Genomic DNA, 18,284 nt, shown 5'->3' with positions numbered 1-18,284 from the left:
CCTACCTTTCACCCATCCAGTGAGCCTCCTCCATCTCTGCCCTGTATGTCCAGAAATGGGACAGTTTCCCTGCGCAGGGCGGGTGGCACAGAAGAGCAGGAATCTGAGACAGCTGCTGGCGGCTCCCACCGCCTGCGGATTACAGCTCCCCGTTACGCCCTTCCTCTCGCTCTCCTTCCGCCTCGCTCTTCGAAAAATGTCTCGGCAGCGTCCTCCCCGGACCCAACTCTACGCAAACTTCGCAGGCTGTGGGAGTTGGTCTGAAATCACTTTGTGCTCGATTTGATCTCTCAGTTGGGTCTCTGCTCTGCCTTTCACTATGGAGAAAGGGGAGCTGGGTTGGGAGGGGGGCACCCTGAATTCCAAGGGAGGAGGAATGAGGTGCTGAGAGGCTCGCGTAGCCTCCTGTGCACCATTGCTGCCACCTGTTGGCCGGAGAGGGAGGGTGCGCAGGACTGACTTACAGGCACTGGTACAGACAGGCGCAGGGTTCGACCATCTTTTATCTACGAGAATGCTTAGCATGTTTAAAACTATATTTTATTTGTAATTAGTTTTTTAGTCTGCTTAACCTTATTTCCTGTATTAGTTGCTGTGAATTTATATTCCCTCTTTTTTTTTTTACTCAAATGGAACTGCAGGGGATATGTGGCGGCGTGTAGTGCTGCTGCCCGTGCTGTGGTGGGGCAGTGTTGGGGGGGTGGGGGAAGGAGGCAGCTTGTGGTGGGGCTGTGTTAACAAGCAGACCAGTGGCTAAGTAGAGTATGACTCAGAAGAAGTGAAAATCAAAATTAGAATTGGTCCCACAGGCCTGGCCCTGAGCTTTGTACTGCACCACTAAAAACAGAAATATGATGGTGTATTGTGCTAACAGCCCAAAGGGCTCTGGAAACGAATGTGCAGAGCGCGTGTCACCGACACGCACAGCCCTGGAGTAATGATTGACGATGTTCTAGAATGGCGCCCGAGCAGGGAGCTCCAGCACTCACTGACACGCACAGCCCTGGAGTAACGATTGACGATGTTCTAGAATGGCGCCCGAGCAGGGAGCTCCAGCACTCACTGACACGCGCACAGCCCTGGAGTAACGATTGACGATGTTCTAGAATGGCGCCCGAGCAGGGAGCTCCACCACTCACTGACACGCACAGCCCTGGAGTGACGAGTGACAATGTTCTGGAATGGCACCCGAGCAGGGAGCTCCAGCACTCACTGACACGCACAGCCCTGGAGTAATGATTGACGATGTTCTGGAATGGCACCCGAGCAGGGAGCTCCAGCACTCACTGACACGCGCACAGCCCTGGAGTAACGATTGACGATGTTCTAGAGTGGCGCCCGAGCAGGGAGCTCCAGCACTCACTGACACGCGCACAGCCCTGGAGTAACGATTGACGATGTTCTAGAGTGGCGCCCGAGCAGGGAGCTCCACCACTCACTGACACGCACAGCCCTGGAGTGACGAGTGACCATGTTCTGGAATGGCACCCGAGCAGGGAGCTCCAGCACTCACTGACACGCACAGCCCTGGAGTAATGATTGACGATGTTCTGGAATGGCACCCGAGCAGGGAGCTCCAGCACTCACTGACACGCACAGCCCTGGAGTAACGATTGACGATGTTCTAGAATGGCGCCCGAGCAGGGAGCTCCAGCACTCACTGACACGCACAGCCCTGGAGTGACGAGTGACAATGTTCTGGAATGGCACCCGAGCAGGGAGCTCCAGCACTCACTGACACGCACAGCCCTGGAGTGACGAGTGACAATGTTCTGGAATGGCACCCGAGCAGGGAGCTCCAGCACTCACTGACACGCACAGCCCTGGAGTGATTTATTTTTATTTATTTATTTAAAGTCTCTTCTATACCGATAGCCGTTCGCACATCATATCGGTTCACAAAGAACAAAAACTTTTGGGCGGAGCCCTTACAAGTAACCGAAGAATACAATTAACAGGAGGAGTGGATAATACTGAAAAGGCATAACAATCAATAAATAAATACAACAACTATAACGTAAATAACAATGTACAAGAATCAGCGGTCATAAAGCATTCTTATTCAGAAATCGGTGGATGATTCACAGGGGAATTTTTATGTAAGGGGAGGTGACATGGGGTAGGCTTGTTGATGAGTGATGATGTTCTAGAATGGCACCCGAGCAGGGAGCTCCAGCACTCACTGACCGCCAGGGGCTCCCTCTTCATGAGCGGGGCCACCACTTTACTGCTGCCTGCAGCCCATCCCCAGGGACCTGAGCTCTGTCTCTATCTCTCTCTTCTCAGCTGCCATCTTTTTGCTTAACTACCATCTCTTCTCGCATTTCCTCAGCTTTTCTCGCATCCTGCAGCTCTCTCACCTATTCCTTCTCTCCATTCTCCTCTCTCCAGTCCTTCACTTTGTCCCTCCTTTGCTTATTCTTCCGTTCCCACACCATTCCTCATCCATTTCCCCTTGCCACCAACAACCCTCCATTCCCCTCTTCCCCATTCTCTAGCATCTGCCCTCCTGCCTCAGCCCCCTTCCCAGGCGTCAGCCCTCTTCTGTCCTTCCTCCACAAACATCCATCCTCCTTGTTTCTTCCACCTCTTCCCCAGTATTTATCCTCTGCCCTCCCCCTTCCCCCAATAATAACCTGTCTCCTGCCTCTTCTCCCCGTCCCCGTCCCCAGCATCTGCTTTCTGCCTCCCCAGGGGTTTACAGGTTCAGTGGCAGAGCCCCTGGTGCTGCTGACTGCTCTGTCTCATCTATGCTGGCACTGCGGCAGGTTCAAAACTTGTTCAATGTAAGATCAGCAGGCGGGAGCTCCTGGCACAGATGGGACAGAGGAGAGGAGGCCGCAGAGGTTCCTGCCCTCCCACTGGGCCCTGCCTGACCTAAGCTGCAGCCTAGGCAACTGCTTGCCAAAGGCTGCAAGGCTGGCACCTTCAGCATGACCCAATGGGATTTCTCCGACGGTGCACCCGGAGGTTTTGCTGCCGGCTCTTTTCCAGGGACCGCTCTCAGTTTTGCAGGATGCCCGAGACAGGCCACATGCAGGAGGCCACGGGAAGCGGGAGGGCTCTGGCACTGAATGCTGCCATTGCTAAACGCTAGAGTTTCAGTCACTTGGGTGAAGCTTCCTCTCGCTTTTTGAATTCAGTGGATGAGGAGAGGAGGTAGGCAGCCACCCTCACTGATGGAAGTGAGCAAATAGGAGAGGCTCTGACCTAAAGAAGTTTTTTTAAGAGAATGGGGATAAAGAAAAAGGAGATGGACTGGTGGAGGGAATATCAGAGACAGAGAGCGTTCAAGAGACGCGTGGGTGTGGGAGTGAGCGCAAAAGGAGGAACGAGACTGAGAGAGCAAGGGAACGACAAAGCAAAACTGAACGGTAGGGAGACCGAGAGAGACTTGAGAAGAAAGGCAAGAGATGGCAGGCCTGCGAGAGACAGAGAGCGTTTGCAGGCAGTGGCCAGGAGAGACAGGCAGTGAAAGCCGATAGCCGTGCGACTCCCGTGCCCTGAGCCGCGTAATCTCGTTAGGCTGACCCGTAAAATCGCGTCTAAGCTGCCGCCACCGCCGCCACTCAGGCGCTGCCGCTGCGATGAAAGGATTGTTCTCACTCCTGATACTGGGCCTCTGGGGAGCCCCCGCAGAACCTCAGGCACCGGAGATGTGCTCACATCTTAATTATCTCTGATTGTGTTTTCTTTATCTTGCAGCGTGTGGCATGAATATCCTCTCTGAGTATCTCCCGCACCAGGACCAGGACCCCTCCCCACTGCTGCAGGATCCACACCAGGGGCTTCATTTACAAACGTGGGAGCTTCTGAAGCCGGATACGGGTTTTGTAGCTACTCCGCAAAAGTTGTTTTTTTCAAAAGCATTTTGCTACCAAGAACCAGCTTTTGAGGGATTGCCTTGTTTTAAATAAAACACGTTGTCAGAAAATGCCTATTGCTGAGTTTGGGTCCCTTCTGAACTGCTGCCCTGTGATCCAGGAGCAGATAGAACAGCCTTCACTTCTATGTTCTGCTCCCTTCCTCTCGAGGCACCTGGGGGATAATGGGAGGACAGAAAACTCTCGGACAGCAGGAAGGAAGGAGTGCAGGGTACAGGGGAGGGGAGGGGAGCGCTAAGTGGAATTAGATAGGGGGAGAAGGTTCAGGCCAGCTTTTAATGAGCTGGGACCTTGAAAATATCCGTCTGTTTTTCAAGACTGTCATTTTTTTTGGAATTTTGATTGGAACAGCCTCATCCGTTTCAAAGAACCTAATTAACAGGGAGGATATCGGGGTTTGGCTTTTCAGTCCTTGAGGCTGGATTTTGGAGTGAGTGAGGCTGTGGCTGTGCTGCGTCCCCCTGCCCTCTCTGCTTGTGACTGCTTGCTGCCTTCAGCAGAGGGGCTTTTCCAGGGGGAATGTGAACGTGGACCCTTCTCCCCTGCTAGCCCTCCTATTGCACGGTGCAGCTTAGGGCCTGATACAGGACATAGACAGAGTGGGAGAAAAGCCTTAGCAAAGCTGACCCTTGTTGTCACCATTGGCCTGAGTACCTTTTGTTTCTTCTGGGTGTATTTACAGTGCACAGGATGTCATAAGTAGGAAGTGTCACCAGCCTTTTTCTCAGAGTGGGCACGTAATGAGATTACAAGTTTCTCACACAGACAGGCTATTCAGAGAAGTTGGCTCACTGTCTGTCCCAAACAAATATCTTGGCCTTAGTACTGCTGTACAGAGCCGGCATCGCCAGTTCTCAGAAGAGCCACACATGCCCACCCCTTACTTGTGCCAAGTGCAGGATCGCACGATATCCAGGCCTGCCAAGTACTCCACCCTCCTCCCTGTCTAGAGCAAAGGTGCATGGTCATTAAAGAAAGCACTTCTTGCAGGTGCTGGCGTGGGAGGCGTGGATGTTGTTACCTGTTCTGGGTGCAGGCGTGTGTTTGCCATGTGCAAACTGAAAAGATGTCGTCAATCTGCCTGGTTCCCGGCCTCCACAAGAAAACAATTGTTCCAGACCTGATGGATAAACAAAAGAAAACTAAGCTGTGAGAAGCATGAAAATTAAAATGGGCAATAGAGTTAAAAAAAACAAACAAAAAACCCCCATGAGGTCGGGTCACGGATAATCATCACAGACCTGTCTGACAGCATCAGAATCATAGGTGAAAACCGAGCTTCAGGCAGGCCTGCTGCAGCAGGTTGTGAGTGTCTCTGGGACTGTCCGGGTTCAATGCACTGTCCCCCAGACTGTCTCTGCAGCTGTCTCTCATCTGCCAGTGTCTGCAGTTGTCTCACCGCACGGAGAATGCCTCTGAGATTCACACCATTTTCTCCAGTCAGCGGCATGGAGACAGTCTGGCCTTGTGAGCGTTACTGTGTCTGTGTCCCTCTGTGACCGTCGGACAGCATGAAATTGTCTCTGCAACACTACAAGAGTCACACAGTGTCAGACCGTCACTACAATGGCATGGTCCTGTTTACTAGTGCTTCTGACTTTCACACAGTGTCAAGACTCACTGGGATTATTACTGTGGAAAATAAAAGAAAAAGTTCCGATTACTTACAGAAACTGGAAGGAGGCGTCAGGCACCTGCTGTGAGTGTCGCACTCCATTCGCCCTGTAGCGGACCTGTCCACGTAGCTAGGCCAAAGTGAGAAATAAGGAATGGACCTTCTCCCACTTTGAAATGGGAAGAGGTAGGTGTGGTGAGGAGACAGAGAAAAAGGAAAGGCAAACCCATGCAGAATGAGAGGAAAAGCGACGACAAAAATTATAAAGGGGCAAACTGAGGTGTGAGAAGCAGCAGCTTCAGAGACAAAACGAGACCCCCACAAATGACAAGAGAGTCCACATTTTTCAAAGTCAAACAGTTCTGCACTTAGGTGGGATTTTAAGCCCAGATAATCAGGCGCACACAAATACTGTGGAACCCGAGTGCCAGGAGGGTGGTAGGCAACATGTGCTGAGGGGTTTAGGACTCTCACGTTTGTGGCTGGCTTGATTTTCAGATTTCAGGAGGCTAAACTTATATCAGACATTTCTAAAAGTGAGAGAGAGGAAGGTTAACAGTTTTATTATATAAAAACACCAAGATTCATATCAAAACCATGGCCATCCGGACCTGTCCTTTCAGTTTTGTTCTCTGTGTGAGCATTGATCAAGGTAAGCGTCTGATTGGTTGCCTAAAGTAAGAACCTTTTTTTTTTCTTAGTGTAATGCCATAGAATCAAAGGATTTTCAGAAGTCAGGAGATTATTTGCCCACTTGCTGTAAGACTGTATACACACACACTGTTAAAATTAAGAGTTGCACAAATATTGCAGAGATGCTGAGGATATTTTTGAAAATGGAGACTTGAGGCCAGTCCTGTGGCTGCTCTGAGCTCAATTTCCATTCCCTGGGCATTCACAGCCCCCGCAGGTGGAGACACAGTTATTGCACAACCATGACCCTTAGTGGCTGCATTTAGGGCCTAGGATTCCTGGTGCACGGGTCCCCCGGCCAAGGACCATCCCTGCAGTTACAGGGGTGGGGGGTATATAAAATAGGGGGAAAATTACCAACAAAAGCCAGTTTTCATTGAGCTGAAAGCCTACAAGGAGCAGGTGGAAATTGCTACCCCTGAAAAAAAATTGAATTTTCAGCAGAAATGCTTAAAGAGAAGATGTCAATGACGGAAATGCATACAACGGGAGCAGAAAGCACCTCTTAGGCGTACGTGAATGTATCGATCTGAACATAGATGGCAACTGAGCCGATTCGTAGCCATCACTTCTTTTAGGTTGCTGTTACCAAAGAAATGTGCCGATTGATTCTTCAGAGAAGAGCATCAGTAAACCAGTCTGTAGTTACACCTGACAAACCAGCTAATGCCTGTTGTCACACCTCTGGGGTTACCTAGAGACTGTGCAGCCAAAGGTGCCTGAAGCAGCTTCCGTGATTCTCTCAAACCATCATCAAGAATTCAAATAATGTGCAAGAACCGTAACGTGGAGTTCATTAGTGCAGTGAGCAAAAAATGTGTTATACACACACACACTCACATGAAAACTCCTGTCTTGGAATAAATTGATTGTAATTAATGTATTCCAAGTCATTCTTGTTATAACCTCACCTACATCCCTATAAGGGAGGGGTAAATAATCCACCTTAATGTAATCCGATGTAACAAAAGAATACAGAAATTTAGAAATTCTTTGATGGAAGGTTTCAAATGCATGACACTCATCATGAACCTGACAAAGGCTGTCAGAAACCAGTGCCCATTCTACAGGTTTGTGGAAAGCACCGATTTTAGACTTTGAGTCTTGACAGGTGTAGAACGTAATGAGCAATTTGTGTGGGGCAGATAAATTCAGTGACAAGATCTCATACCAAGAGGAAAGGAGAGACAGACTGCCAGGGAAGAAGTGGAGAGAAAAGATGGGCCGAGAAAGGGGCGAATTAGGCTGAGGGTTAGAAAGAAAGAGATGATAGAAATGACATTCTGGGTCTAACTAATGGTTTATCCACAGTGGCCAATCCAGTTTGCTTGGAGGAAGTACCCAACAGATCGTAAAGGGGAGATCTAGTTCCTGTTGTTGACGCCCACCAATAAAAGATGGTGAAGCAAAGTCTGCCTGGTTACTACTTGTTAATAGACCGAGAAAACGTATCTAAGCCATTTTTAAACCAAGCTATAGTACTAGCCTTGAGCACATCATTTGGCAGTAAATTCCACATCTTAATTAATTACATTTAATGAAATTAATACATTCATAAGCTGCAATTACTAGCAACTCACTGCAGCATTGCAATGTATAAAACCAGAGCTTTTATCATGCCTGTATTTAAGAACATATGACCATGCCATACTGAGTCAGACCAAGGGTCCATCAAGCCCAGCATCCTGTTTCCAACAGTGGCCAATCCAGGCCATAAGAACCTGGCAATTACCCAAACACTAAGTCTTAGCTGGTCTTCCCATGGCTGAATATTGACCCCATGGTGGCCAGGTTATGTAAGAAGGTCATCATGCCTTAGATTTCATACCCTCAAATAAAAAAGTTCTTTGCTTTGCTACTAATTCTGTGGAGTAGTCATAAACTGACATAATCTTTTCTTTATCTTGAAAGTTGAGAATCCTGAGCACAATTACTCATGGCCTTTCCTCTTCCTTAGCTGAGATGTCAATGCATTGTGTGCTCACTGAATTAGTAAAGTTTCCTCAACTTTAATCTTAGAGTCCTCAGGGAACAATGAGTGCCTGCATGAAATAGTCTAATCCTAATCCTTCACATCCTTCAGACAAAGCAAATATTATTCCAACCCAATCTATTTTCATGATCATCAGGTTTTTCTTGCAGCATAAGCAGAGGTTAGTGGTAAGCATTGTATTTTCTGTTAATAGGCAGGCCACATTATCTCATGTGCTAGCATGGTTTTTACATTCTACAATGCATTTTGCATGCCCACCATTGTTTTTCAGTGCCATCTTTTAATGTTTTTCTGATCAAATCCACATTTTGATTTAACTTGTGGTACGCACGCTTTAGTTCCATTACCCATGACTGTGATTTGTTCCAAGAGATGTGCATGGCTCTGCTCTGTGTCCCAGGCCCTGGAGCAAGATCTTCTGTGTCTCTTCCTGCCAGACCCTATTTCTAGAGTCCTCCATTGGCTTGTATTTTAGATTTAACAGGTTCTGAGTGGGGGAGTATGCCAGCAATTTGGCAGTTACGACATTAATTAGTGGTCTCCAGAGCTCTTAACAGAAGCAGCCATTTCCTTAGACAGCTCTATAATATATCCCATAGTCTTTCATTTTAAATTTAAAGGCCCTCTTCCCTTTCATATCGGAACTCACTAAAACCGCCACTTCACCCATTCCAGATGACCAAGCCCAATCGAAAGCCAATGACTTGGCACTCTTCTTCCAGAATAAAATTACCAACATTCTAACAAGATTGCCATCCAGCTCTAACACGCCGCACATTTCCTCATCCTCCCTTTCAAACTCGGAAGCTGCGTTGGAATCTTTCGAACCTACTTATGCTATGGAGATTGAAACCATTCTAAAGAGAATGAAACCCTCCACACACCCACTTGACCAAATTCCGACCAAATTACTACTTCTAGTGCCGGACTCGATCTCCAAATATCTAGCTGATATTATTAACTGTTCACTTTCACAAGGAATTTACCCAGATGTCCTCAAACTGGCTACTCTCAAACCCATACTCAAGAAACCGAACCTGGACCCCGGTGACCCTAATAATTTCCGCCCTATTTCCAACCTGCCATTTGTAGCCAAGATCATGGAAAAAAGTGGTTAACAACCAACTATCAGATTATCTTGAAGAACATAAAATTCTCCATACTTCACAATACGGATTCCGCAAATCACATAGTACTGAAACCCTCCTCATCTCCCTTACAGACCACCTTAGCATGGGCCTTGACAAAGGACATTCCTTCCTGTTAGTGCTCCTTGATATCTCTGCAGCATTCGACACAGTAAACCACTCCATCTTATTAAATCGGCTATCAGACATAGGGATCACAGGATCAGCACTCAGATGGTTTGACTCATTCCTCAACAATAGAGGCTATAAAGTTAAAGTCAATAATAAGGAATCACCACGCATCAATTCTCCACTGAGTCCCCCAGGGCTCCTCTCTATCTCCCACCCTGTTCAATATCTACCTCCTCCCCCTCTGCCAACTGCTCACGACTCTAAATCTAAATATAGCACTACCCCCTCTAAATCTAAATATAGCACTACCCCCTCATCAGTTTAATCTGCAGTCATTTTGATATCTTTCATACTCTGGTATCAGTGGCCCACTGGTTAGCTTCTGTCCACCAGACTTATTATGTCTATATTCCACCAAGGTGTGTGCATGTAAGAGATCAGCGACAGGGAATGTGCATGTGATAGAAAGGGAATCGGTGATTGGGGAGGGGTGGGGGGAGTAAGGAAGAGAGGGTAAAGAAGAGTGTGTGCAGCTGTGTGAGAGGGAATTGGCACATGAGACAAGGATCGGAACTGGGGGCAGGTATGTGAAAAAGAGGGCCCCAACACCAGGGTTTGTGTCTGTGAGAGAGGCCACCAAGGTCAGGGGAACGAGGCTGGGAAAGGATGCAAAAGGAAGCAGGAGAGGAGAATGAGTGGTGATCAGCACCAGGCTGTGTGTGCACGTGCGAATGAAGGGACGGACGCTTGGGGTTTGTTTGAAAGAAGGGATTGGTGCCATGTGGCGTGTGTGAGGAAGTGCATCAAGGCCTGGAAGGGAGAGGAAGCAAGAGAAGAGAGGGGGAGCTGGCGTGTGTGTGTGTGAAAAGAGACTGGTACCAGTGCAGGGTGTGAGACAGGCAGCTGACTTCGGCACCAGCCCAGGGAGGGGGTGCAGAGAATGCCTGCACACCATGCTATCGGGAATGTAGGCACAGAGAGAAGCCATTGTCATCAGCCCAGCCCTATGCCATGTCTTTGGAGTCGGATGCAATATTTGCAAAGGATCTCCCACCCTGAGATGGGGCATCATTTTGCCTGGCAATGGTCTTGGATGCCAGGGCAGATGTACATGAGAGTTTCAACACCAGGGACAGGCCTGGGGATGCAAAGGGGAGCAGGTGCTCCTCATATCTGAAATCTTCTCTCCCTCACTTCCTCCATACAAGATTTCCTCCCCAATAACAAAATAAGTTATCCAGACAAACAAGGCTGGAAAACAACTTTATTTTGATAATGTACAAAAAAAAAAAAAAAAAAGTAACACTATTTAATATGCAAAATTATGCACATTTATGCAAATATGCCATTGAATTGGCACAGAATTTTCTAACTCTTGCTAAGAATTTACCCCTAAACTGCCATGGAAAACCAGAGCCAGGGAAAGAGAGTATTTAAGCAGACAAGTTGAGCAGAAGAATTATAAAACCAAGAGAATGGGCGTTAAAGCAACAGATAGTCTGGTGGATAGTGCTTAGCAGTGAATTCCCACGACAGACAACGGCTTCAAGAGAAAATGTAGTGTGATTACTTTATTTTCGGGCATTCCCGTGGACAAAGGTAAACAAAGAAAATAATATAAGGTGACTAACTTCATGATTAGCTTTCGAAAGCTGACACTTCCTTCTTTAGGTCCCCTATGGAGAAGCTGCTTTAGGGAACCCAACCCTGCATCGATAGCCTTATATTATTTTCCTTGTTAAACTTTATTTCCATGCAAGAGAAACCCCATGGGTGATTCTTCAGCAGGAGCCTAGATTATCAGATGATGGGGACATACACTAACACAGTAATGGGACATGGTTTTGTGACACTTAGCGCCCATCGTTCTTAACAGGATTTCGATGCGATTTCGGTGGTGTCATCCCAGCTAAAGTGGCCTTGGTTTGCGAGTTTGATAGACGTCAGTAGCTGAACCCGTGCAGATGAGGAGGATTTACTCAATCAGGATCCCACTCTCCACCTACGTCCAAGTTAATGGTGTGAAAGTTGAGTGGTTGTATCTAAAGTAAAAGAGGTACACGGATCGACATCTATATTTCTGCATGGAATTGCAGTTCTGCCCTCTGCTGTAAGGATCAGCTTTTGCAATGTGTTCCTTGAGAAAAGTTGGTGAACATAAGAGATGCCATACAGGGTCAGACCAAAGACCCATCAAGCCCAGAATCCTATGTCCAACAGTGGCCAATCCAGGACATAAGAACCTGGCAAGTACCCAAACATTACATAAATCTCAAGCTATTAATCCCTTATTGATTAAAAGCAGTTTTTGAACTTCTGCTCTAGGAACGTATCCAAACCTTTTGTAAACCCAGCTACACTAACTGCCAAAACCACATCCTCTAGCCATGAATTCCAGAGCTTAATTGTGCATTGAGTGAAAAATAATTTTCTGTTTTAAATGTGCCCCATGCTAACTTCATGGAGCACCCCTTGGTCCTTCTATTACCCGAAAGAGTAAATAACCATTTCACATTTACCCATTCTAGACCTCTCATGATTTTATAGATCTCTATCATATCCCCCCTCAGCCGTCTCTCCTCCAAGCTTAATAGCCCTAACCTCTTTAGTCTTTCCTCATAGTGGAGCCGTTCCATCTCCTTTATCATTTTGGTCACCTTTCTCTGTATCGTTTTTGAGATGCGGTGACCAGAATTGCACACAGTATTCAAGGTGTGGTCTCACCATGGAGTGATCCAGAGGCACTATGTCATCCACCATTTTATTTGCCATTCCCCTTCCTAATCATGGTGTTTGTCACCTTCACTTTTTTCTCATAAAGCTGCCTTTCCTAAAATCAGGAGAACATGATGCTTTTCTTACCCGATCCTAGGAACTCCAAAACGGACAGTTCTATAGTTAATAAAAGGGCATTTAAGTATTATTTCAATAGGACATCTAAACAATACTTTTTTTTGTTTGTTTTTTTTACAACAGAGAAGAGATTGCCTGCATCCAGACCTCCAATTTCAGAGTTTTATACAGTGAGACACAAGGAGGTACCTGGACTTATTTGAGCATATTCTACATAAGTAAGGTGGATGAAGAGCTGGAGTTTCCTACATATCAATCCTGTAGCTCTTCAAAATCATGTCTTCAGCAGACATGGGATTCAAGCTGTGCTATTTACCTACCAATAAGATATTGCTTTAAGGCCCTAAGAATGCAGGAAGGTGGGAAGAATGACTGAGAATAGGAATGCTAGGATATCTGTGTCAATTCCTGTTCTCTACATCAGTCTGCAATAATCCACCACAAGTACTGACGTGACCTGTTCTCTCTCCTTTATTTCAGTAAAGGGAGAGAGTTACTAGTCAGAGCTTCTGACTAAAAGATTATCTCATCAAGGGAAGGAAAAGGCACACGGTGCAAGAGGTTGAAGATCTTTGATTGGTCTTTACCTACAAAGAGAAAGACTTAACCCTCTGTGTCCAAGTAGCAGTCTCTCATCTGCGATAAGCAATGCTAGGATGCCCTCTAATGGATGAAAAGTCTATAAACAGAGGGCTCTAGCTTATTCACAGTACCAACTATTAAATTCTCCAGCTTTTAAATGGGAAACAAAACGTAATATTCATATATAAGAAAACACTGCATTCACTTCAGAACAATATTTGTTTCCAATATTACAGGTTTCAGATTTATCCCAGTAACAAGATTCATGTTTAGCCTCAGGGAACGTGACCTTATAAAATCATCATTTGTGTCTCTGTCCCTGTCTATCTGTGAATGGATTTCCTTAATAACTTTAGGCCCATTCACTGAATTTCAGTCAAATTGATGGCACCCAGTGACCCCCAGCACACTTTTCATGTGTCTCAGCACGAACAATTGCCTTTTCCTTTCCTATGGGGAAACAGGCAGGCGAGTTTAGTTCAAAGCTCAGGGCAGTCAGAGAAGAGGATGAAGTCATCAAGCAGCCAGAGGAGGACATGTTCACCTTTCAGCCTATGTAATCCATACTGCCCTTTCTCCCCTATCCCTATGATCTGGACATTGCTCTGTTACTGTTCCAGCTCCCCTAGCTGCATAGTCTCTCTCTCTAGTCTGGCTGCCCTGTGTGTGTGTGTATATATATATATATATATATATATAGTCCTCGTTTATCTCGATGAGGCCAGTACAGGGAAGTAGTGCTGTTCTGAGTTGCTCCCGCCTTCCTGGCTGCTGTAGCTCCACCTCCTAGCACTGGTCATACACTTAGGCCCTATCCATTGTCTCTGAAGCAGAGAGAACGAAACCTTGCTTCCTGGTGGGACTCTCCAGCAGTAAGAGGTTGGCTTTTCGTGCTGCTTCTCAGGAGGGTCCTCCGTGCTGTCTGTTGATCAGAGGCTGCAAACCCCTAGCTGTGCCCCTTGTTCTGGCTGCCCCTCAGGACTGCTTGTCTCGCCTGCTCAGGAACACGGGATGGGTTGGAGAGGATGGAAGTGATTTTACTGAGCTGCAGCAGGCAGCCCAGCATAGCTGGAAGGAGGAGGGAGAGAAAGAGAAGAGGGAAACGGGCAGTGCAGAGACGAATGAAAGCAGAGAGGAGATGGCAGAGGACAGAAACAGCAGTATGGTGGGGGTGGGGAAGACAGCGAGAAAATGAACAAAAAAAACCCAACAAATTAACAGAGCTTTTAATGACTGCTCATTTTAGATCTCATTTTTCCATGTAGTTATCATACATTGTGATACTTTTTCTTTTTTTGCAATTTTCTAGTGTATAAAAATACGAGCATTTACAGAGCTTTATCAATAGTCACCCCTAGCATTACCCTGACTTTTACCCTCAGGAAACAATAAATATTACTTTACAAACTATTTGCATCTAACTGATCTCTTTCGTGTTTCCATCGTTTTAGGCTGCTGCATGCTCGCTCAGCTGCAAAGCTGGGACTTCTCCAGCTTTCACCCACTTTGGGAAGGTGTTCCCACTCGGGAGCCCACAGGGACCAGGAGCGAAGGGCTAGAGAAGGAAGCAGAGCGACTGTTTTCTGCTTTGCAGAGTCTGCTCCAACTTCCTCCCCTTCCCCCTTCCTGGGTGAGCCTGCTGGAAACAGGAGGGAAGGGAGAAGCATGGAAGTGGGGGGAGCGGAGGAGCGAGGCGGGAACAGACACAGAGCAGCCCGCAGCTGGGATGCCAGGACTTGGATTCAGCTGATGGAAGCACAAGTCAAGGAGCTGCGACAGGGGTGGCGGGAGGGGGAGTGGTGGGGGTCAAGTGCACGGGTGGATTAGCAAAGGTAGGTGGTGGAAGAGAGAAAGCCAATCCCTATGCAACAGCAACCTCTGGGTAATCACAACATGAACATGCCCAGGTATGCACAGGATGTAGAATAGCAGCCGGGGTTTACACGTCAAACTGCAGGAAACCCATCAATTAGGGACAGAAATTGGGTATTTAGCTCTCCCCCACCCCCCATGTCAAAGCAACGCAATCTAATAAAACCCACATAAGAATAATATCATTTAGGACCCAATGTACTAAGGAAAGCTCAGAAGCTCACAGCTGTGTGCACATCTTGCATGCAAACCTTACTCCTGATGCAGCAAGGAGTTTTGCATACAAAAAATGGAGTTTGTAAACCTTGCAGGGAAATCCCAAGCAAATGAAGGCATTAGCGAGTATCTCCTCCCACTGTGGAGAGGTGAGCTGGCTTCACTCATTGTCTTAGTGTGGAAAGGTTAATTCTGCTTCGAGGGGAAGTAAAGATTCCAGCGCTCCTGTTAGTTCCAGGCCTGGACCTGAATTTGCTATTTTATGCGCAGAAAACATGATCTGTGCAAACAAACCATGTTATGTTTTGCACATACAATTTAAGTTATGCATACAAATCCTGTTTTGCTTTGAGCTAAGCTTTTTCTTTGCACACATTTTCTAAATTCTGAGAGCAACATATATTGGGAAAAATAAATAAAAGGTATATTAAAATTAGACTTTTAAACTTAGCCAAGCAGGTACCCCATGTATTGCTCTGATATAGCACCTTGAGGGTCCCTTTTACATGTATGAGAGATTGAAGTGGCTTGATAAAAGCAATGAGTCTCCACTCAAATGTTCTTTGTTGGTAATGGCGTGAGTGCTGTTCATAGCTACAGAAGCAATGTGATTAACTGTACACTCGCTCTGGTGGGCTACTCTTGGATATTTCAGAGAACACTTTTCACAAATGGTGTCCAATTCCCTTTCTCAACACCATCCTTATATCTAAGTGTTGTTTAATCTTGGGATACATTATAAAAGTCCAAATGCAGAAGGTGTAGTGCTAGGCACATTAGGATCCCCAAAGTTAAACAGTGATTCAGTCAATTACACAGGATTATGAGGCAATTTTTATTAGTAAACGTGTATCAGGAGGAGTTATTTTCGGGCAATCCTGGGCAATTGATTGAATCGCCTTGTCACTTTGTGGATCTTAATGGGCCTAACACTACCTTACGCATTTGGACGTTATCCATTGAGTGTACCACTCGCCTTCCCCACCCTTACTTTTGCTTATACATTTTAAAAGGACATCAACAAAAACCAATGCTGTAAGACGTGAGCTTTCAAAATAACACTGGTCCCCTTCTTGAGAGAATTACGACAGTTTATGTAGTACAACATCTTTTATGTTGGCCCTCTACATGTATCACAACCTACAAAGACTCCAGGTTTCTCTAGGATCATCAACATGGCTACTAGAACTGTGCTCCATTCTGTCTTCTCACAAGAAACAATATTTTAAAGCTCAAACACATGAGCATGTTTTACAGTGTACAACTGTGTCTTTTAACCAGTGCTCCCCAAGCTTACCCAAGGGCTTTTCAGTGCTATTGACTCTACCCTTCTGGTATTGCAAAGCTCTTAGTGAGCTGTGCAGTGCCCAAACTCCCGTGTGGGTCTCGCAAAACTGTGAGAACAGCGCCTGAGCTCAGGCATAGGGTGGCTCATACCACAGACAGCAGCACAGTGCTGGGAGGAAACAGGTGCTCTGGGGGCAGTGCCTGCAGGGTGCATCAGGAGAAGATGGGGTGAGGCCTAGCAAGGGGGAATCAGCTTAGTGAGGGTGGGGACAGGCTGATAGAAACTGCCTGGGTAACTATTGAAAATGGGGGGGAGGGGGGCAGGAGCCATTAAAGGAAGAGCAATTGAGGCTGAGGGGCTTTTACAGGGTCCCCTTCGGTTGCAAACCAATGGTGTAGAGGAATATTTCAGAGCACAGAGCCAGAACAGAACCAGTCAGCCACAGCACAGAGAAGGGACATGCAAAATACATTAGAGCTTGGAGTAAGAGAGTGGCCTGCCTGTCAGAGCACAGAGCAAGAGAAGTCCAGCCAATAACAGGATGTGACTGGCTTAGCCATACAAAACTTCTTCAGATCATTTTTTATTGAAACGAGACAGTAAAATGACATGCACTGTTTGCCAAGTCTCACCAGCTCTTCTGAAAGCATATATTGCACCCATTTGGAGCTGAAGGCTGCCTAGAGGAGGTCATTAGTGCTTTGTACTAATTTGATGGAACCCTGGCTCTAATTATAAGGGGAAGCCAGTGCTGCTGATGTAGTACTCATGACCCTTGGGGGTGAAAGGAAGAGTCATATGCTACACTTGCAGTGACACTTGCCCAATTTGTTAAGCTTCCCACCCCACAGAAACAGTGATCGTTTACAGGGCATCGATGCAAACAGGTCTAATAGAGCTGGCTGGGAAAGAGAGGTGAGAAGGAACACTTACCGGGTCGAAGGATGGGCAGGGTGCAGTGCTGTTCCAACCAAGTTAGCACTGAGTGGCAGAACTCATCCAAGCTACTGGTGCTTACTGTTTTCTGGTAGGTTTCAAACAAGGGTTTAATGATGATGCTGAACTATGGAAGAATCAAGGAATTGCAAAATTTCTCCCCAGAATTCCCACTATTCCACATAGAGGGACTCCCTTTACCTCATACTGAGAGGCTACTTCCAAAACTGTGTCTCCCATCTGTCCCACACAGTGGTGGAGTGCACTGTTGGCCCGGGTTTGGCCGCGCGTTTGACGCGCTAGGTTTACCCCTTATACAGTATGGGGTAACAGCGCGTCGAAAACGTGCGGCCACCCCCCCCCCCCCGAAACTAATAGCACCCGCAACATGCAAATGTATGTTGATGAGCCTATTAGTCATTCCCGTGCGATACAGAAAGCAAAATGTGCAGCCAGGCCGCACATTTTACTTTCAAAAATTAATGCCTGCCCAAAGGCGATAACATGGCGATATTAAGTCGGAGGCCCCAAAATTTAGAAAAAATTAAAAATTAAAAAAAAAATAAATGTAAAATCGGCCCGCAGCCCGCAAGACGGACGCTCAATTATGCCGGCATCCGTTTTCTGAACCCATGGCTGTCAGCGGGCTCGAAAACCGATGCCGGAAAAATTGAGAGTCGGCTGTCAAACCCGCTGACAGCCGCCGCTCCTGTCAAAAAAGGAGGCGCTAGGGACGCGCTAGTGTCCCTAGCTCCTCTTTTTACTGCGGGCCCTCGTTTAAATACTGGATCGCGCGCCCAGAAGAGTGGCCTGGGCGCGAATTGGGAGAGCGGGCGCTCGCCTTGGAGTGCTGGCTCTCCCGTCGATTTTACTGTATCGGCCTGATTGAGAGTGGGCTGTCTCCATCCTTCTCACTCCAAGAACTCCACCTCTCGGGTCGTTGCTTTATCCCTCTCAACCCCAGAGTTCCCTCTGTCCCACACTGGGAGGGGCTGTCTCCTCTCCTGTCCCATATTGGGGTGCTGTCTTCATCCCTTCTCAACCCCAGAGTTCCCTCTGTCCCACACTGGGAGGGGCTGTCTCCTCTCCTTCT

At 47.0% G+C, this 18,284-nt stretch overlaps 1 protein-coding gene across 3 annotated transcripts in view; it reads right to left on the bottom strand.

Moving 5' to 3' along the window:
- Window positions 1-12,337: 12,337 nt before the first annotated feature.
- Window positions 12,338-18,284, bottom strand: part of LOC115074985 (MLX-interacting protein-like) — a 57,274-nt gene continuing 51,327 nt past the window's right edge. For all 3 annotated transcript variants that reach the window (XM_029575027.1, XM_029575028.1, XM_029575029.1), the window contains 2 exons: window positions 17,189-17,318; window positions 12,338-13,947 (listed from right to left, as the gene is read on the bottom strand). In XM_029575027.1, the coding sequence (XP_029430887.1) occupies window positions 13,826-13,947; window positions 17,189-17,318 (252 nt within the window). In that variant the 3' untranslated portion in view covers window positions 12,338-13,825. The remainder of the gene's footprint in view (window positions 13,948-17,188; window positions 17,319-18,284) is intronic.

This window comes from Rhinatrema bivittatum, chromosome 13, assembly GCF_901001135.1.
Source record: "Rhinatrema bivittatum chromosome 13, aRhiBiv1.1, whole genome shotgun sequence".
In the NCBI taxonomy this organism is placed as follows: domain Eukaryota; kingdom Metazoa; phylum Chordata; class Amphibia; order Gymnophiona; family Rhinatrematidae; genus Rhinatrema; species Rhinatrema bivittatum.
Note: the sequence above shows the minus strand (reverse complement) of the source record. Positions and strands in the feature narration are given on the sequence as shown.